This window comes from Malurus melanocephalus, unplaced genomic scaffold (assembly GCF_030028575.1).
Source record: "Malurus melanocephalus ecotype Western Australia unplaced genomic scaffold, MMel_1.1 scaffold_89, whole genome shotgun sequence".
NCBI lineage: Eukaryota > Metazoa > Chordata > Aves > Passeriformes > Maluridae > Malurus > Malurus melanocephalus.
Window position 1 is genome coordinate 1,056,968 of NW_026623321.1, and position 19,707 is coordinate 1,076,674.

The 19,707-nt window shown below is 42.4% G+C and overlaps 1 protein-coding gene across 2 annotated transcripts in view; it reads left to right on the plus strand.

The window, feature by feature from the left end:
* The window catches only part of SCAF4 (SR-related CTD associated factor 4), a 32,141-nt gene that overhangs the window by 8,964 nt on the left and 3,470 nt on the right, over positions 1 to 19,707 (plus strand). Inside the window, exons 3-20 of one of the 2 annotated variants that reach the window (XM_057368167.1) lie at positions 85 to 129; positions 600 to 761; positions 2,941 to 3,076; positions 5,400 to 5,539; positions 6,048 to 6,224; positions 6,437 to 6,537; positions 7,038 to 7,085; positions 8,194 to 8,302; positions 8,629 to 8,796; positions 9,393 to 9,478; positions 10,253 to 10,443; positions 11,367 to 11,467; positions 12,435 to 12,548; positions 13,228 to 13,384; positions 14,183 to 14,337; positions 15,068 to 15,230; positions 15,336 to 15,416; positions 15,499 to 15,687. In XM_057368167.1, the coding sequence (XP_057224150.1) occupies positions 85 to 129; positions 600 to 761; positions 2,941 to 3,076; positions 5,400 to 5,539; positions 6,048 to 6,224; positions 6,437 to 6,537; positions 7,038 to 7,085; positions 8,194 to 8,302; positions 8,629 to 8,796; positions 9,393 to 9,478; positions 10,253 to 10,443; positions 11,367 to 11,467; positions 12,435 to 12,548; positions 13,228 to 13,384; positions 14,183 to 14,337; positions 15,068 to 15,230; positions 15,336 to 15,416; positions 15,499 to 15,687 (2,323 nt within the window). The remainder of the gene's footprint in view (positions 1 to 84; positions 130 to 599; positions 762 to 2,940; positions 3,077 to 5,399; positions 5,540 to 6,047; positions 6,225 to 6,436; positions 6,538 to 7,037; positions 7,086 to 8,193; positions 8,303 to 8,628; positions 8,797 to 9,392; positions 9,479 to 10,252; positions 10,444 to 11,366; positions 11,468 to 12,434; positions 12,549 to 13,227; positions 13,385 to 14,182; positions 14,338 to 15,067; positions 15,231 to 15,335; positions 15,417 to 15,498; positions 15,688 to 19,707) is intronic. The other variant, XM_057368168.1, reaches the window with a different exon arrangement.

A 19,707-nucleotide genomic window follows, 5' to 3' on the forward strand; every position in this document is an offset into this window, starting at 1 on the left:
TTAGCACAAAGAGTTAAAATGGTTCTAAAATGATGTGGGCWCTGCTGAGTAGATGATAAATTAATGGATGTATCTGTTTTCCAGCTCTACAAGCATGTTGTCCAGATTGTGGAGAAGTTCATTAAAAAGGTAAAAAGTTAAAAAAAAAAGGGTGATTTATTGATAAAGTTATTGCCTGCATGCTTAACTAGATAACTAGATACTGCTATTAACCCCAGTAAATAACCAGAAAGGCTTCTGTTGCTTAGGGCTTGAGGAAGGAAATTCTGGTTTGTTAGGATCTTACACATTTTGGTATCACTTTGTCCATAACATCTCCACATTTTAGTTTTTCATAATACATTAAGAAGGGGGGGAAAGAAGTAAATTATGAAACTCAGCAGCTGGGGAGGAACCTGAAGGTGCTGAACTTCAAAATAATTGCCACTAAGACAATACAGTTTCCAGAGATTGTAGTGTTCATGCTTGCCTGGGCATGAAGAGCAGCAGGCTGGAATGTGGAGCTGTGTTTCAGCCCAAGAGCAGCTCGCCTGTGAGGCTCTGGGGGRTGTTACCTTGTGGTGGCAGTGCCTGATGCAGAATTCTTGTGCTGTTTGCAGTGCAAACCGGAGTACAAAGTCCCGGGCTTGTACGTCATCGACTCCATTGTTCGGCAGTCTCGGCACCAGTTCGGAACAGACAAGGACGTTTTTGGGCCAAGRTTCTCTAAGAATATTACTGCCACATTCCAGTATTTGTATCTGTGTCCATCTGAGGACAAGGTAGGACAAGCACTTCTCACCTGTTGCTGTGCATTGGTGTGGTGCTGCCTTGGTGCTTGCACTCCTTGTGATGGTGATTTGTGGATTCTCTCTTTCCAACAGCCCCTGTTAGGGTCRGGGTAAAATGGGCTGAGAAATGTTGTCAAAGATGAGAGTTAAATGCAAGTTCCAGTTAAAAGATGTATTTTGCCTGACCTCATCAGTTTTGTATTGCCTGTGTAGACTCTTCAGCAGTGTATGTTACYGTGCCAAAAGTTTTTCTTCTTGAGGCCCCTCAGGAAAACTTGCTCTGGAAGGTTGTGTCTCCCACAACAAAAAAGTGTTGCAGGAGAATCTCTGGTTTTGTAGGCAGTGATTGTTCTGCTCAGAAATGTTTTCTAAGAAAACCATCATGTTCTGCTCACAGATGTTTTTCTAAGAAAATCATCATGTTGATTTCTTCAGTCTTTCCCAGTCCCATACTTGAGTTTCATTGCTGCTCTGCACTGTCAGGGCTGGTTTAAGGCCTCATTTGTCTTTGCTCTGCTGTACTTGTGGATCGAGCAGAGGCTCAGAAAGTGCTGTGCATTCCTGATGGTCCAGAGAAGATGGTTTTTGTGCCCTGTCGGAACAGTTTTGAGACTCCCAAGATCCATGTGTTTTAGAAGTTGCCAGTTGGTTTCCAGAAAATCACCTACTCCCTTTTTCTTTGTAGGAGTGAAATATTCCTTTTCTACCTGACTTCTTCTCTAACTCTTTAAATAAGCTTTTGAAAGGCTTGAATGCTTTGTAGTTTTCTACAGGTTTCTAGGTTTAGACCTTCAGGCATTGAATCTGATATTCTGGAGCTCCAGGGTTGATGGTCTGTGAAACAGAGCRCTCCCTTCTCCTTTCTGTTTCTGTGTTACCATTTGGTTCATGTAAATGAGTTAGGCTGTCCATCTCCTTCATGGAACTGCTTGATATGGGGAATAATATTATTAATAACAATGCTTTAATGAATTTCCAGTTCCTAAAAAATAAAACGCTGATCTGCAGATGCACAACAACCTTTTTTTTAAAAACAGCCTTTCTGTAAAATTAATGTGTGACTAAAAACAAGAGTATTGCTCATTTGCCCATTTTTTGGCCTTTGTATAATTTTCAAGTCTTCTGGAAAGATAGACTGCCCAAAGCAAAAAAATGCTGCTGTTTTAAAGTTAACCATTTTTCAGACCAAAATGTTACTTAAAAATAGACATTTAAGGTTTCTCTCTAATTGATGTTATTTTAGCAAACATTTTGTTAAATTCTTTAATCCCTTTGGTAGGGGTCGATTTACATGGGTGTACGTGGCTGAGTCACAGTGGAAGAACAGAATCAATTCATTTGAAGTAAAAGGTGCTTAAAACTTACATGTGTGCAAGTGAATGACTAAGTCTGCAAAAAGGACAGCAATACAACGTGTGTTCTGACTTCTACCTGCTTRCATGTTCCAGCTGAAGCAGCACAACTACTGTGACACTTTTGTTTCAGTGCTGGGCTAAAGAAGGAAAGGCCAATTTCTAGTTTGTTCCTGGAAGCTGCATTGTTCTTCATGTGAAAAAAAAAAAAGAAACGAGCTTAAAATAACAGCTGACAGTCAGAGAGTCTAAATTAATCCTTCTGCAGTGATCAGTGAGGATGTTTCTTTCCCACTTGCTTTCCTCATCTTTTGGATAATGGTGGAGATGCAGTTTTTGGTGTCAGTAGAATTGGTTAGGTTAGRAATAAACCAAACAAGGAATCCTCCAATTGACTTCAAACTGTTGTGGTAGCAGTTTCTGGTCTAACTGCCCCTCTCTTCATGAGGGCTTTCCAGCTCATCTTTGTTTTCTCTTTTTGGTCACATGGGTTCATTGTTTCAGTCCTTTGTAGCCATCTGTGRGGACACGGCGCTGAAGTTATGTCCTGGGTTGTACATCACACCTGGATTTCTGTCTGGACAGAAGAGTTTTAGGGAAATGTCACAAAGTGCTTTGACAGTAAAGTAATTTGGCAGTTTTTCCTCTTTGCCAGGTCAAAGGTGTTGCTGCCCTCTGTCATGACACAGGTTTGTTAAATTGGTGTGCCTGTWTATGTCATGTGCTATCCAAACCTTCCCTGCATACAGCAAATAAACTGTGACTTTTTGAATTAGAAAAGCTGGATTTAGCATTGGTGGTTTGTTTTGTTTCAACAGAGCAAAATAGTTCGTGTCCTGAACCTTTGGCAGAAAAATGGAGTATTTAAAATCGAAATAATTCAGCCTCTCTTGGATATGGCAGCAGGAACTAGTGCCACTGCACCCATGGCAGAGAATGCTACTAACAATGAAGGTAGGAATGACATTATAACTGCTCGCAAAGGGCAAATGGCAACAGCTTGTTTGCTTTCAGCACAAAGAGCCCGCTCGTAGTTTCAGCAGTGACATATCAATAAATTCAGCTTTGTCACAATGAGCAGCCAAACTCATTTGAAATAAATGCTGATAGTGTACTTCAGAAATTATCACTGTGAATACTGACTCGGGAAATACCTGAAATCATGTATAGCTCGTGTGTGTACAAATGTACACACTTACAGKTGATTTCAATGTCCAATCTTAAACAGATACTATTTTTCCTTTTGCTTTGAAATATTTTTCTGTCGTTTCTCAGTTTTGTAATTCRGATGTAATTTTCTAATGTCAGAATCCAGGTAAGTAAGTGGGCTTAAGTAAGTAAGTAAGTAAAGAGCTTCATCTTCCTTTGAGTCAACTTAGTAGCTGAAAGCAGCAGCAGCACTGTCTCAGCGTGCAGCCCTGGGACGCTTTAACTGGTGTTTCACATCCTGGTTTCCTAAGAGAACATTTGTGGCTGGGATTTTGCACAGGCTGCTGGCTGGGAAGCACCGACCTGCAGAGCACAGCAGTGCCAGCCTACCCACAGTGCCTGCACTGACCTATTTAGTGCCACAAAAAAGCCAGCAGTGAGGTTACAGGGAATACACATTCCACAATTCCCTCTTTCTCCAGAGGGCTGCTTTTTGGCTCTGCACTCCGTGCTTCACACTGAGCTGTGTTAGCCTCCTTATTTACTGTGTTCATGGAATAGGACTGGGAAAATGCAGTGGAGGGAGCGAGGTGTGGTGGGAGACAACAAAACAGTGATTCACAACAGCACAGTGAAATCCTCTCCAGCTGTGTTCAGGGAAGTGTGTCCCATTAAAGGTTTAGAAACCTGGCAGGGGCAGGGAATGCCTTGGCATCCRAGCCAAGGGGCAGAGGGGTGGCTGTACAGTTGAATTTTGGGACAGGTGGGGGGCACTGCCTGTCCAGCTCTGTCTCCTCTCTAGCTGAACAGATTGGCTGCCTTCTGCAGAGATTTTCAGTGATATTATTCAGATGCACCAAAGGAGATAATTTGGCCCTGAAATAAATATGCTAATGAATAATAATAAATAYATTAATGCATTATTTGAAGTGGAGTCTGTTTAGCCCATAAAGACAGAAAGAAATGCAAATTTTCTCCCTTGAGCAAGCTAATATCCTTCTGAATATATACAGGAAATAATTTGGGTATTACTTTATATTTAAAAACAACACATACCTTTTTGCTTTGTTTTTATGTTGCATTTCGTTTCTGGGACCATATTATTCAACACATTTGCCTGTGCTTGCTGCCTGTCAACACTGGAGTTGAAGTGCAAACAGGAATGGCTTTAAAGGAGTTGCTATTGCAAAGCAAACATGTTTGCTTAGTGTTTCAAGATAAATATTTCTATCTGTGTATTTTTTTTTACTCACTCCTTGTACGGCTTTATAATGTCCATTGAAACACGTTTGCTAAAGAAAAGTTACTTACAGCATGTAGGAATAGATGAGATTATTGCTAATTTATTTGGTACTGGCAAGATGTTTATTAAAAAGGTGTTGTAATGTAAGRCAAAGAGAATGGGAACACTGATAGCATGTCTTGCATTGTGATCTCATTTTCAGCAAAGCTTGRTAGAAATGGGAGTCTTTTCCTGGAAAAATGAGTAAATACCATTTTCCTGGTGGGAGGATTTATCCATCAGCTGCAGGTGTGGCTTATGCATGTGCAAAAGGGCCATGTGAATGAACTTTGTCAAAGAAAACTGCATGTGGAGTAATCCTTAAGAACCTTTAATTATTGCCAAACCTCTCAGCTAAAGTTCAGTTACTGGTAGAACATACTGAGAGAAACTCGGCTGCTCTTCCAGTGAGCCATGAGATGGTTTATTTAGATCATTCATCCAAAAGCATGAGCCGAGATCTGTGAAACCAGAACCGCACCATTCATATGTGAAACCATACCCCACCTTTGGTATTGATGCTCATTGCCAAACACTGCTTGAGTGAGAGCATTTCTAAAACTGCATAGCTGCAGGCTGGAGCTAGCTGGGAGCTAAAATTCCATGTGGGACCAGCTTTCAGATGGGCCTTTTTCTTGTGTATTCCAAGTGCAAATGTGAGCAGTGACTGGAGCAGTTCATGSCAGAATGCACAGAATACGCAGCTAGGGTGGTGTAAATAGGCCCTTTTGGGTTTAACAGGGCTGTAGCTAGGCCCTTGTGAGGAGGCAGGTGTCAGCCCCAGGGAGCCAGAGGAATGTTGTAAAGGAGTAACACAGCCCTTTCTGTGTTCTGGGAAACCCTCAGGTTCGCCGCCCCCTCCGGCCAAGGTTCCCTCGGAGCCCCCTCAGGTGACTGCGAACTCAGTGCCCACCGTGCCACAGCTGCCCAGTTCTGATGCCTTTGCRGCTGTTGCCCAGTTGTTCCAGACAACGCAAGGACAACAGGTAACCTGCTTACAGATTCTCCTTAGTGTCAGTTTCTGTGTAAAATGGTGCAGTTGATAGCCTGAATTTGAAGCAAAAGAGCTTCCCTAATGTCTGAAGTGGAAAACGTAGAGGAGTATTTAAATTCTTCCATCCAGTAATTGTGGTATTTGATGCTATTCAGCTGTATGTTCCTAAATAATTAGTTATGAATTGATGCAGTAACAGGGTTTCCAGCACAGGTGGAATATCTCAAAGGAAATGGGGAATTTTATTGTCAGTCCACTTAAATGTTTGCAGTGTTAAAGGGCCTGAACACTGCAATGTTGGGATCTGCTGAATTTTGCCACCAAAGTATTTCAAAAGTGACTCTTGGTCTTGCTGTAAGTTCTCCACAGTTCAGTCAGGTTGTTGGTGTGTTCACCCTATGCCACAGTCTGGATTGACATRAAATTAATAACCTACAACTCTTTCAACAGTTTGTGTTTATATGAGAGCATTCACTTGATACTGGCTTATGTTTTTGTAGCTCCAGCAAATCCTGCAGACCTTCCAACAGCCTCAGAAGCCCCAGTCACCGGTCATAGACAACACTGTGATGGCTCAGGTTCAAGCTATAACTGCTCAGTTGAAAACCACAGCAGCACAGCCCCCAGAGCAGAAAGCTGCTTTCACAGCACCCGAGCAGAAAACATCATTTGACAAAGTAAGTTTTGGTTTGCATTTTCTGAAGCTGAAGAAAACTGGTTATGGACAGTTTTTATTTTGTATTAGAATACAGACTTCTATTTTTCCCAATTCGCACCTTGTTTTTGATTTCAGAGCTTACCTATATTGTAAGATTGATAATAAAGATATTTTGGCTGCCAGTTGTGTAACATACAGAAAAAATAGTTGGCCCAATGTGATTTCTTTCAGAAGCTGCTAGATCGGTTCGATTATGATGATGAACCAGAAGCAGCAGAAGATTCAAAGAAAGAAGATTCTGCTCCTTCCCCTTCAGTGTCTCAGCCGGCTTTGTAAGTATCCGTGTCATAGTAAACTAAGAAATCTTTGTCCTAAAACATTTTTAGGTTAGAAAGTAGATTAAAATTCCAAGTTAGTTCAGTGTTAACTGCKGCAGTCCGAATTTAAAACACTGTTAACGGTTTTGGGGGGTGATTTTTGTGTGTCGTTACTTTGGTGATCTGGTGTAATCTATGTTGCCTCATTGATAAAGGACTGTGTTCTGTAGAGAAAAACTCGGTTTTGGTTTCAAGTGGAGTTCCACATTTTTACTGTACAATTGAGCATGTCAGGTCATCACTGGATCAGCTAGATTGCTTTACTGGCTGGGGAAAAGATGCTGTTACAAATATCATGATAGCTTTAAGTATTGAAGAAATTAAAATGGGCTTTAGAGCTTTATGTTGGCAAACATTCAATCCCCACACAAGTGAGCTCAGGCTCCTGTTTCCCTTTTGCTGTGCATTATGATCAAGTCTGGAATGACATGACCACATCCCAGTTTTTTCCACAGGACCTCTCTCTCATTCAGTGCACAGGCTGGATGGTGCTCAATACCGGGGTTAGTCCATATTTATTTTTTCCCTGCTTCAGTATGTGGCCCCGTGTCTTACTCTCTGTATCTGTATCTAAACCCTGCTTTCAAAACCAGCACCACTAACTCTGTCATCAGCTTTCTGATTGTCTCTCTCACSTCGAGCACTTTATGTCCACATGTACTAGTTCAATTAGATGGCTTTGAAGGAAATTGGTAGTATTTGCCTTAGAATACAGATGGAAATCTGAGTACAGAAAGATGAGGTAGGTCAGACATAAGCACTGCTTGTGTCTGCTCAGCTGCCAGGAGGCTTTTGGGGTGTGTTTATGTTCTGTTGGTAGAGCTTCAGAGCCTCTGTCCTTCACAGCTGTGCAAGATGGCCTGGAGGGTGGGATTCCAGTGTTCCCAGTCTGGGCAGGCAAGCTCAGTAATTCTCTCTGTAAAATAGTAATCTGCCCAGAATCTGCTCAGAATTGTCTTCAAACACTGCAAAGTTCCATCTCCCATCACCACAAAATTCCTTTATCCTCTCAAAATCCTGTTGAGTTTTTTGCACAGGCTGCATCCTGCAAGCAGGTGCTGTTACCTGCACAGACCTGCAGAATTCCCTGAGCACTGTCCATTCTGTGTGTTGAATCAGGAAGTGATGGGCATCAATGTATTCCTTGTCTGATACACACCCCCTTCTCCTCTGCCCTATTTCCTCACAAATCAAAGTGTTTTCTTCAGCGACAGTACAGCCAATTTATTTTTCTTGAGGAGAAAAGCATTACTTCTGTGGTTCCCAAAAGAGGAACTGCAAGGGAAGAGAATTAGCCTAAGGCAGAAAACCTTCCTGAAATGTTTCTATTGCAAGCTCATATAAGTACAGGGAGCAGAGAGGCTCTAACCTTTGTGTAGCATCTCTTTAAATGTAAAAGGACTACTTTTAGCATGGAGAAAGAGTGGCTTCTTTATATTTTCTTCCTGTTTGTGTTTTTTTTTCTGGTTGGAAATGAGATCATAGTAAAGATAATTGTTCTGTCCTAAAATTACAGCAAGAATGTGTTAATGTGTATAGAAATCTGTAAAATAAAGACAAAAAAATCTATGCATCTACTGACTTGTCTCACCAAAATATTCCTGGTTTTAGTGGGTTTCCAGGAGAAGGCATGCAACAGCCAGTATTTCCTCAGATCCCAAATATGGATCCGTTTCAGCAGCGGATGATGGGAATGCAGCAGGATCCAATGAGGCACCAGGTAACACCAGGGATTTCCCTTGGCCCTCTGTTGTATTTTCTATCCTTTGTTCTTTTCTTTGGTGCAGAAGTAGTGAAGTRGTTTCCCTCCTGGTGAAGAGTGAATGTGGCTTAGCCTTCCACCTTCCCAAAGCAACATATTTTTGTTGTCTGTCTTAGTCAGGCTTTGAAGAACAAGATTGTTATTTCTACACCCAAATGCTTGGCCTACTTCATCTTTTCCCCTTTTACTGTGATTTTTGAGCAGCCATACAAGTTTACTTGAGTTGGCTGGGTAAGCAAATGTAACTTCTTGCAGGAATTGTATGTGTTTCTTCTTCTCCCAAGGTGCCGCTCCCTCCTAATGGGCAAATGCCAGGTTTTGGTCTCCTGCCCACCCCCCAGTTCCCACCCATGGCTCAGCCGGTGATGCCTCCAGCAGCGCCAGTGCAGCCAACTTTCCAGTCTCCTTTCCCAGTGCAGGCTGAACCACACCTGCAGAAACCCCACCAGCAGGTGAGCAGCTCTTGCTGTGAACAAACTGACTTCAGTGCTCTCATAGATATCTTTCCCAAATGTGTGGGGATTGTCCCAGAGCAGAAAGGTCAGGATAACCGGGACAGAGGTGTCTGTGAGAGTGGCTCTGCTGGGAGACARTTGGATAGCTGCAAGATTTAGCCCTTTCCTGTCTCCAGTATGCTTCAGGCTTAGTCACTTCCTCTAACACCTTGGAGAAAAGTTTAGTAGATCTCACTTTGCCTGAGATTTTGATGATGGAGCAGAATCTACTGACTGATCTTAAGGAATAAAGTCATATTCTGTGGAGATGCAGGTGGTGCTGAAATGGACTAAAATGTGGAAAACCAATAGTTTGCAAATTGAAAATGAGAACTRTGTACATTATTTTTATGATGTCTTTTCAGTGGCTGTGTGAAGTACATGCAATATGGACCCTCTCCCTGTTAATGACCACAGAGTGAAGCTTTTGAGTTTTGACATTTTGACTCTTTTACATTGTATTTTTAGTGTTGTTACCTAATTTAATCTGAGGATAAAAAGAAATAAAATGCTTGTTTTGCTTACCCATAACACCAGTCAATTTCATGTTGTAGGATATGGAGGTGGAACAGCCACCCATTCAGGAGGGAAAGCGGCATGTTTCTGACAGTAGGAAATCAAGATCTAGATCTGCGTCAAGGTAAATGACTGAAAGCTCTTTTAGTGCAGGAATGAAAAACAGATTAGTGACTCTTTAAAAAGTCTTGTGAACCTCTGAAAGTCATCTCCCTTGTAGGGAAAATTTGGTATCTGTGCAGTTCTCTGTTAATGGGAGAGAGTAACTTCCATGCCTGTCAATCCTGAATAAATTTTAGGGAAGCAGAATGTGATAGTTTAATTTTGCCTGTGCTCTGAAAACACTTTTGTTATAAAAACATTTGTGGCTTTGTGTGTCCCAGACCCCATGTGCCATGTCTCAGCTGACCAAGCACATCTTGGTACACTCTCCTCTTAGTTACAAGTCTTCCTCACCAAGTTTTCACATGATTTCTCTGAAGGTTTACAAGATCTTCCACACCTTGAGCAGTTTAGAACTTGAGCATGATGTCAGATACAATTTCAGTGGCAGAATTTATTTATAATCTCTTTTTTAGCCATTTTTTTATAAAAGCAATAAACATTTTCCTCATTGAAGCAGGTGTAACATTTTCTGTGTTGAAGCAGACACAGTTTTGATAGTCAGCTTCAAGACAAAATGAATACATGATGAAAAATTGGAAGGTAATCAGCTTTTCCACTGGAGTACACAAATAATCTACTGCTATAAATTATTGTAGTTCTAAATGCCTGTTAGTGAGCTGGGATTGATTTATTCCTTTATTGATGAGCTCTTTGGGTCTCTAAGCTGTTAACTGTGGTTGTGTGTTGGTGTCAGGGTGTGAACACTGACCCTCCATGGCTCCGCTTCCCACAGGTCGCCCAAGAGGAGACGCTCGCGGTCGGGCTCGCGGTCGCGGCGCTCGCGGCACCGGCGCTCGCGGTCGCGCTCCCGGGACCGGCGCCGGCACTCGCCCAAGTCCCGCTCCCAGGAGCGGCGGGAGCGTGAGAGGGAGAGGGAGCGCCGCTCCAAGGGCCTCCCCCAGATCAAGGCAGAAACTGTCAGTGGTGAGTCTGTTCTCTACATGGCTGTGTAACACTGCGYGTTCTAGTTATGCCGTTTTTGGGTGATATTGCTGAAGTTGTTGTGTTCCTTGAGTTTAATGCTGCTTGTTGCGGTTCCTGAGGCTCATCGAAACAATAAAAATAAACTGCCTTGTGATTCTTGGTAGGAATTGCACTCCGCTTCCCTGCACTTCCTTTACTCATAGTAGATGGTTTAGCATTTTTGGGATATCTCCAAGTTAGAAATATTTTGGCTGTAAAACAAGAAAAGGAAAAGMTGAAACCCCATGTTTTTCTTTTCTTTCGTTCGAGACAGATAAGGTAAAGCAGATTGAATAAAAAAAATTGAATTAATTGTAAATTAATACAGTTTTTCTAAGTAGTCAGTCTAGTGAATCTCTCCGTCCTGAAGGGGAACTTTGACCTGGAAAACACACAGGCTAATGTTTGGATTTCTGAAATAATCCTATCTTTGCCAGTGTTYATAGACCAAACATAGTAGTTGTCTTCTGAATATTCTTTGGGAGTGTGGAATCTTCTCCAGGCTCAGCAAGTAAAATGAAAACATTCTTTCTTATGTAGGGGTTAAAACCTGAGGTGTTTTAAGAGCCAGGATGTGGTGAACGATAGTCTCAGGTGGGGAGTGGGAGCTCCCTGGCAGTGGTGTGAGATGTGCCGCTGCCAGCACCTCTCCCAGGTTGTGTCACATTGGCTGTCAAAGTTTCCAGTTCTGTATCTCTCAGATGGAGAACCTGGATGAGTATGAAGTGTTGCTGCAGTAATGTGCAGCCAGTGGGATGCCTTTAGCTCCTTTCCTGGTTATGACCCTGGATCCAGATAAGCCTTGGTTKCCCTGTCCTGTGTTACTGATGCTGTTGCCTGTGGCAGTAATGGCTCTGACAGCCTGTGCTCACTCTCGGTTGCAGTTTGCAGTACCACACTCTGGGTAGGACAGCTGGACAAAAGGACAACTCAGCAGGATGTGGGAAGTCTCTTGGAGGAGTTCGGCCCCATTGAGTCCATCAATGTGAGTATTAGGGGTGCGTTGTGAGCCACTTTGATATGCTTGGGTACGAAATATCTCTCTGGGCTGCTCCGAGGCAKTTATTTCTGATACATTCCAGGGAGCTGAGGAGCTGAGCTCTCATTTCCTATATGTTGTGCTTTCAGTGTGTGCACTCAGTTCATGTGGCTGACTTGTACACAAACAAGAAGGGAGCTGCTTTGGTTTCCTGCTGTATACAAATGCTYGTGGGGTATATACAGGAGATGATCACATTTCATAAAAATCCTGCTTTCTCTGGAGAACAAGGAATGGCAAGTGAGGAGATGGCTGCAGAATTACCTCCCATGCTGCTGAGTTCCTTGGCTGCTTTATTTTATTTGATTATAGAAATGTGGATTCTCAGCTGAGTGCTCTTGCTGCTGTTCYGTCACTTTAGCTATAAATATGGAGTGCTGTTGTTTAATTTTGCTGTATTAAAGGATATTTTTATGTATAAAAGATAGCTGTTCCAATTGCTTTAAAATTTCATACAACCCACCAACCAAAAAGAGTTGACAAATTTGTGAAACAGCATARGAGTGTTTCCTTCAAATTCATTCCAAGTAATAAAGTTATTGTAAATCTGCCTCTAGAACTCAGTGTGGAGATGCAGCTGGCAGAATGGAGGAGGATGTTAGTGTGTATTTCAATAAAGTAACTAGCTGCCAGACCTTAGAATTTGCATGAACACTACTGTTTAGCAATTGGAAAGGATTAAATATGCAAAAGTCAGCCGTGGTTTAGAACTGTGGAAGTCTCAGTTCATTAGAAATGTGTATTTCCAGAACATACTGACTTTCTTAGCCTCTTAAATTAACCTGCCCTTCTGAACTTCCATAGTCCATTCTGGAACACGCCCGATGTCCCAGCTTGCTGTAAGTGAACAATTTTATGTTGTTCACTACTTTGTTACCTGCAAAATGAACTTTTTCCCTTAAACCCYACCCAGATGATACCGCCCAGAGGATGTGCCTACATTGTCATGGTGCACAGGCAAGATGCCAACAGAGCCCTCCAGAAACTGAGCCGAGGCAACTTCAAAGTCAACCAGAAATCCATCAAGGTACTGCTTGGAAACCATCAGGCTTTCCAAAGCTGCTGTGRTTCCTGTCACCGTGTCTCATCTGGGTGATGGACTTTTGGGTGTTCCAGTTTTTTRTATGTTCTGGAGATGGGATTCTGTAAAGTTCTGATAAAATATGTGAGCAAGCCAGTTTTTGAGAATTGCTCTTCATGGTCTATAGTGGAACTTGTATCAGTATCCTTGAAAGATTGCCAATAATTGTCTGTTTAATCAACTGAAATGATCTTCTTTTGCTCATTACAGGGGACTGGAGCTGTGTGTTTCTTGTTGCCAGTTAYTTGTCTCATAACAGTTTCAATACATATGATAATCCTCCAAAGAGTACTAATAAATAAGGAAGAATGCATTAATTAGTGAAGTTCTTCCTTCTGTAGAACATGAAATGAGAATGTGACACTGCCCTCCGAAGGGTAATGGAATTAATCTTAGTGGCTGGGGAACATCAGAGGAAACTGGCTTTATACATTTTACAAATGGTGTGCAAGGGTCAAGCCAGGGAATAGGAGCTAAGTCTGCTTTAAAAAGAACTTAGTTCAGAGTTTTGTAGCTGTTTCACTTCTGCTTTTAGGCTTTTACCCTCAAATGCTGTTTTGTGAGAACAAAATATTAGATCAGTTAAAGTAAACATTTTGCTGACTATATGTATTTCCCCCACAAGATTGCCTGGGCTCTGAATAAAGGAATAAAGCCAGACTACAAGCAGTATTGGGATGTAGAATTGGGTGTGACTTACATACCATGGGACAAAGTCAAACCTGAAGATCTTGAGAGTTTCTGTGAAGGAGGAATGTTGGACAATGAGACCCTTAGTCCAGGTACAATGTTAATGCATGTTCAGTTCTGTTCCTGAACCTTTATTTCAGGATTTGGCCATTCTGTCCAGTTTGCTTAATTAGCTGGTGATTGTTGTATATGCACTCAAATTGTCATCTCTCTTCATGCTGAACACACAAAAATCAGTTAAATGTGTTTTAAATGAAGGTGTAATGAATGAGGAACATAGTGTCAGTGTGTTCCAGTCCTCTCAGTGCTGTTCTCTTTCCCATAGTGCCCCCTCACTGATCCCTCTTCGTGCTTAGTGGGCTTTTCCCAGGAAGTTCTGACAGACAAATGGAGCCATTTCTATTTCTTCCATAAATTGAGTTTAAAGCTATATTGGACATTTCTTTCGGTGCAATTCTTTATAGCTGTATTCTCCTTTTCCTTATTTGAGACTTCAAAATGTAGTGGCTTTTACAAATGAGTTCTCAAATTAGTGAGAAACTTCTGCCTTCTTGCCCGAGAGCAATAGAATGAACCTGTTGAAAACTTGTCCTGAAAAGCCTTAGTTTTTGTCACAGATAATGTATCAGAGTCCTGGGTGTGTATAAACATYGTCAATGCAAAGCATTGTTAAATGACTSCTGAAAGGAATAGTTTTATTTGCCRTTTCAGTTTTTGCTGTGTTTAAATRAACTTAGAAATTTTATTGTCAGAGATATGTATAAATGATCGTTAGCTCTGTCCTGCTTATCTATATATTTTCAATTAGATAATTTTTTAAACCTAACCAAGCTTTTTTTCTGTGGCACTGCTTGTCTGATTCATGTCTGTTGGGATTTTGTTTTGGACAGAGTGGAAGGGAATTCCCAAGAAGTCTGAAAATGAAGTGGCTCAGAATGGAGGCGCAGAAGCTGCACACAATGAGCCAGTGTCACCTATTCCCAAAGCTTTACCTGTCCCAATTCCTGTTCCTATGCCTGCACCTATAACAGTACCTCCTCCACAGGTGAGAGTTGCTCCAAATCACTTTAAATAATAATTCAGGGAGGGAGGAAATCCTATGAATGGTAGCTCCTTTATCTCAGTGGCAGAGAGATCATTGCAGTAGAATCTTTGTWACAGAAGGGCTGAATTGCATCTTCAGGTTTGTGACTGGCTTCTTTGTTTTACTAATTAATTTTCCTCTAAAAGCTTTTCTTGTTGACAGACATTCCACTACTTTCATATCAATAATTTCTTATCAGTGTTAAAATAGTAGAATCCCTTAAATCAGAGCTAATTTAAATTCAGAGCTTGATATAAATCATAATTAAAGAAAAAGGAAACACGAGTCACTCTAATGTGCAAACTCAGGTAGTAAGAAAGACAAGCAGAGGTTTTTAATTGCTCTGAAGCTGTGAGCATTCCAGTGGATCCTGTATGGAAATGTGTCCTGGGTAATGGAAGTGAGTCCCAGACACTGTGTGAGGGGTACGTGCAGGGGAGTTACTGACACACATTAGTACCTATTTAGCACAGGGGAGAATTTTCCTCTAATTACAGAGCCAGACAGGGCCGGTGGTGGGAGTTCTTTGARTGCCAATCAGACCTTTTGTGCAARTGCCCCCTTGCTGCAGAGGGATTGAGGTGGCTGAGATGTCCTGGTTGAGCTGGACCAAGGCAGAGGTCCCCAGCGGGACAGAGAATCATCTGGGTAGCCTTTGGGGTAACACTTCTTTCCTCTTCCTTTTTCCTAGGTCCCACCCCATCCATCAGGGCCTCCCGTGGTTGGTGCACTCCAGCCCCCTGCTTTCACAGCACCTTTAGGAATCCCCCCTCCTGGATTTGCCCCCGGGGTGCCACCACCACCACCACCTCCGTTCCTCCGGCCCGGCTTCAACCCGCTGCATTTACCTCCAGGTTTGTGGGGCTGTGCCAGCCCGGGCTCTGCCAGGCCCAGAGCTGCCCTGGCTGCACGGGGTGTTGTGCCAAGCCGGCACTCAGGCTCTCATGTGCTTTTTGTAGGATTTCTTCCTCCCGGGCCACCACCTCCCATAACTCCTCCGGTCTCTGTGCCGCACACTCCGGCAGTGAACATCCCAAACTGTAAGTGYTGGGCCCTGTGGAAGGCAGGGATCCTGCAGCCATTGCTGCCTGGTGTTTGATGTGTCCTTGCCTTGTTCCTCAGCCACAGCGACTGGTGGGAATGAGGACGCTACAAAGGACTCATCTGTAGGAAATCCCATCCCAACAGTAGTTTCTGGAGGCAGAGGGAATGCTGAAAGTACTGACAGTTCCAAAATCTACGGCACTGTTCCACCTCCTGTAGCACCTACCAATGTCCCTGCTCCCGTCACCCAGGCTGTTCCACTCCTTGGTAAGTTCACTCCTGYAAGTTCTGCACTTCATTGTTCCCTGCAGTTAAAATACCATTTGGATGTTGCTACTTTGCTACTTACAGTCCAGGGCAAAAGGAAACACGTTTCTCTCAGCTTGTTGAAATTCCTGCCCTATTTTTGGCTACTGAATCATTTTTGGAGGCTTGATTTTGCAGAGCTCTGTAGAAGGAGCAGTCAGTATTTTTTATTATTGAAGATCTGTTTTCTGAAGAAACAAAGTCATAATGTGTACATTACAAATTCATATGCTGTGTACTTTTAACAAGTGGAGGTTTATACAGTGTAGAAAATGAACTTACAGGAACATATCTGTATGACATAGGAACTGGGTTTTAGACTCAACTGTTAAGTATATAAAATCAATGTGCAGAGAACCTATTTCTGGTGTTTTTGAAATCTGTGAGGATGGGGTACATACTTTTTATGTATGGAATAAATTGTTTTAATGAAACAGAAAACCAAAAGCTTTTATGCAGCCCTCCAGTGTGACACRTTTTGAAACCTTTGTAAGAGTATATTATTAAATATTACCAAGTGGCTCTTTGACTAGCAAACCCAAGTTAACGGGGGTATGTTGCATTAATTACATTTTCTAATATGATACAAACTTGGTCAGATTTTGAAAGGAGTGTGGACTGTTACAGAGCTCTGCTAAATGCTTATTTTATGATGGCCTTGGATGGGCCAATGTCAAGAATTTACTCAAGAGACTTGTTATCTTCAAATTCTAGTGAGGTTATTGCATTTATGGGATTTTAGACCTGTAAATGAGAGCCTAAGAAATAAATTAAAAAGCTAATTTTGTGTTAGTGGGTTTCTGCCCAGAGCTTAAACAATGATCAGTGAAAAAAAACCAAAAGATTTGCCTCCTTGAGAGCTCTTTGCCCTATTGGGTGTGAGGGCTAAATTTTCCATCCATGACTAATGATCTATGGATTCTTCATGCTGAAAACTTGACAGAAGATCCTTTCAAAACAGAGAGTAGCTTAAAAAACATGGAGTCTCTCTGACACCATGGAGTCAGTATTTTATTAGGAATGTCAGAAATTCACCCCTTCCTGCTGAATTACAATGGATTATTGTAACTTTCAGTAAAGGTGGCACGGTATTGCCAGAGTTTGGGTTTCACAGGACTATCTTGGACAGCATAACCTGGACTTCATATTCCAAGACATTTGGAATGTGTGAGGTTCCTCTGCACTTGGATGTCTCTCTGCACACATAACAGAAAGGTTTTACATAATGAAGACTGAAGTGAATTGGACACCCAGATCAGTTCCTTGGACAGCAGCTGCTTTTTATTCTTAAAAATCCAAGGAAGCTGAATTTTAGAAACCTGGAAATGAAGAACTTGCTTTTTTTTTGTTAATTTGTTCAATGAGTAGTTGAGGCAGACAGAGTTCTCCRTGTGGTCAGAGTRAGGGGGGRGTTGTGAGCTCACAGAGCAGCCCCRGGGTCATGGCTGAGATCTGTGTGTTTGCCCAAGCAGCAGTGTCTGATGGGGAGTGTCTGATTTCAAGAAGTTATTTATAATTAAAGAGTTATGTAAAACCCACCCTGAGCATTCTGGAGTTGCAGGGCACTGTTCGCCATCTGATACAAGACACGAGAAAACCAGAAGAAACAGAYTATTTTGTGTGATTAAAGATGAAAGACTAATATCAGTTGTCCTGGCTTTTTAAAAGCTTTCAGTAGGCTGACACAAATTAAACTCTTAAAAGCACTGTGAGTYACTGAACCATTGAGTGCAGTTCTGCATGTGGGAGGCCAGAGAGTGTCTGGGAAGGATGAGGAAATGTTCTCAGGGTTCTTGGGCAGGATGGGAGAGCTCCTGCAGCAGGATGGACTGGAGGGATGGAGATTGCTGGGAAGAGGCTGTGGGAGAGATCCAAATTCCTCCTTGCTTGTGAACACTTGGAGTAATCCCTACAAAACACAGGAGCTCTTTATGAACTCTTGGAGCTTCAAAAAGTGATGCTTCTCTCTCGGTGTTCAGTTTTCCTGTGGAAGACACATTACAAAGTAATTCTGAATGGATTATTGTAAAATGTGATACACTTTCATAAAAGTCACGGTGACATTTCATAAGTTCTGTCTCAACTCCACTGTTCCTTCATGGCTGCACCATAATTCCTTCATCCCTTTCAACCAGGATATGGTTGTGCTTCCGAAGGGYGATGCCCTTGGATATTGGGTCTGCATTTTTTGTGCTTTTTTTCTAAAACCCACCCTCAGGTGGTTGTGATTTAGTTGTGCCCTTGACCTTCCTCTCTGCTGTTACACCTTCGTGTTGTTCATGAGAGCAGGAACAGGCTGTGATGGCTCGATGAGTGTGTGCTCAGGGAATTTGAAATGATCCGCAGAGCAGGTATTTGTAGGCTCCTTTGACGTGTGCCTGTTGCAAGAAATGACAGCCTTTAAATCCTCTGGGATTGGCCAGCATGTTCCTAGCATTGAGCAAATGCTGTAACTTGGGCCAGTAATAAACTGCATATGCTGTGTGTGGAATATTTGGATTCTGTGACCTGTTCATCTGATGAAATACACCCTATTGCAGTTGTATCCTGATCTAGTGCTCTTTCTACCCAAATTTTCTTACAAGGATGATGGCATGTAATCAAGGCTTAGTTATTCTAGAGCTGCCATCAAACCTGGCATTCACTTCCTGGTGGTGCAAGCTCAGTCATTGTTCCCCTGATGGTTTATTCTGAAGTGYTTTTTGTAATCTGCATTAAATCATAAACCACAAATACAGTGTTCTCTGAGCCCCTCACAGTGTGACTGTTACAAATGTTGGGATTTTTGGCAAGTTATTTCAGCTGTGACTCCATATTTAGGCTCTTTAGTTTAGGCTTCTTTCTTTACAGTCTTGAGCTGGTCTGAAAGATTCTGTGTCAAACTCTAGCAAAAATCCACCAGACTTACAACATGTCCCTCTCTCAAGAGTTCCCTGGCAGTATTTAATGTTCTGGCTGCAAGATGCCACATTCACCGCTGGAAAAGGTGCAGAATGTTGGAGAACAGCAGCTTCAAACTCGAGTGAAACCCTTTTGCTGTTGTGCTGGATCAGTGAGCTTTTGGCTTGTTTCATGTGTTTCCATGAGGTTGTGTGCTGGGGCAGACAAACCACAGACCTCTCTACAGGTGCTGGGAAATGATTTAAGGGGTTCTGAGTTACTGTATTCACTCACTGAGCAGGGTTTGTGTAGAAGTAAATCAGATGTGTGAGCACTGGTGGCACTGGGAATTATCCCGCGGGAATGTGGGCTTTGTCCAGCTGGGAGAGATAATCGGATATGGATCACGGTGACATGGATATCTGGCTTTGTACCTAAACTATGAAAGCAGTAAGGATGAGTCCTGTGCCCTCTCTGGACAGAAGACACGTCAGGCCAGCCGTGGCATTTGGGCTGTGTCGTAGGAGTCGAGTGATGAAACTTGGGACACTTTGGTGTGTGATGGGCGCTCCTCCGAAACCAATAAAATCTGTTGTAAAGGCAAGGTGTGGTTTTGCACATTGGGACAGAGGACTGGGTGTCAGATGTGAGTGAACTGGCTCCAGTGGGCGAAGCTGGGTCAGGAARTTACCTCAGGGTTTCTCTCGAGGCTCAGGGAGTTCTTACCCGGTTCAGGAAACTGCTGAAATGTCAGGTATTTTCTAAACCAGCAGAGGGCTTTACCCAGCCCSAAATATGGTGTGTGTGTCTGTGCCACGATTTCCCTGAGCATTTTCAGTACACTGGGATGTGTTTCTGGATGGTTCTGTAAGTTTTTAATTGGTGCCTGATCTGTCAGCAGAGTGAGGAAACTCCACTAGTTGCTTTAGCTTCAGCATTGAAGGGGGCTGGTATTTAGAATAAATTTAAAATAGAGAATGTTCATCTCTCCAGCTAATGCAGTTCAGAGTGAAAGATTTCCAGGTACCCTTATGTTGCTTCAGTGCTTCAGTTTGTGTAGAAATAAGGTTGAGAAATTAAAGGATTTGTACCTACTAAATG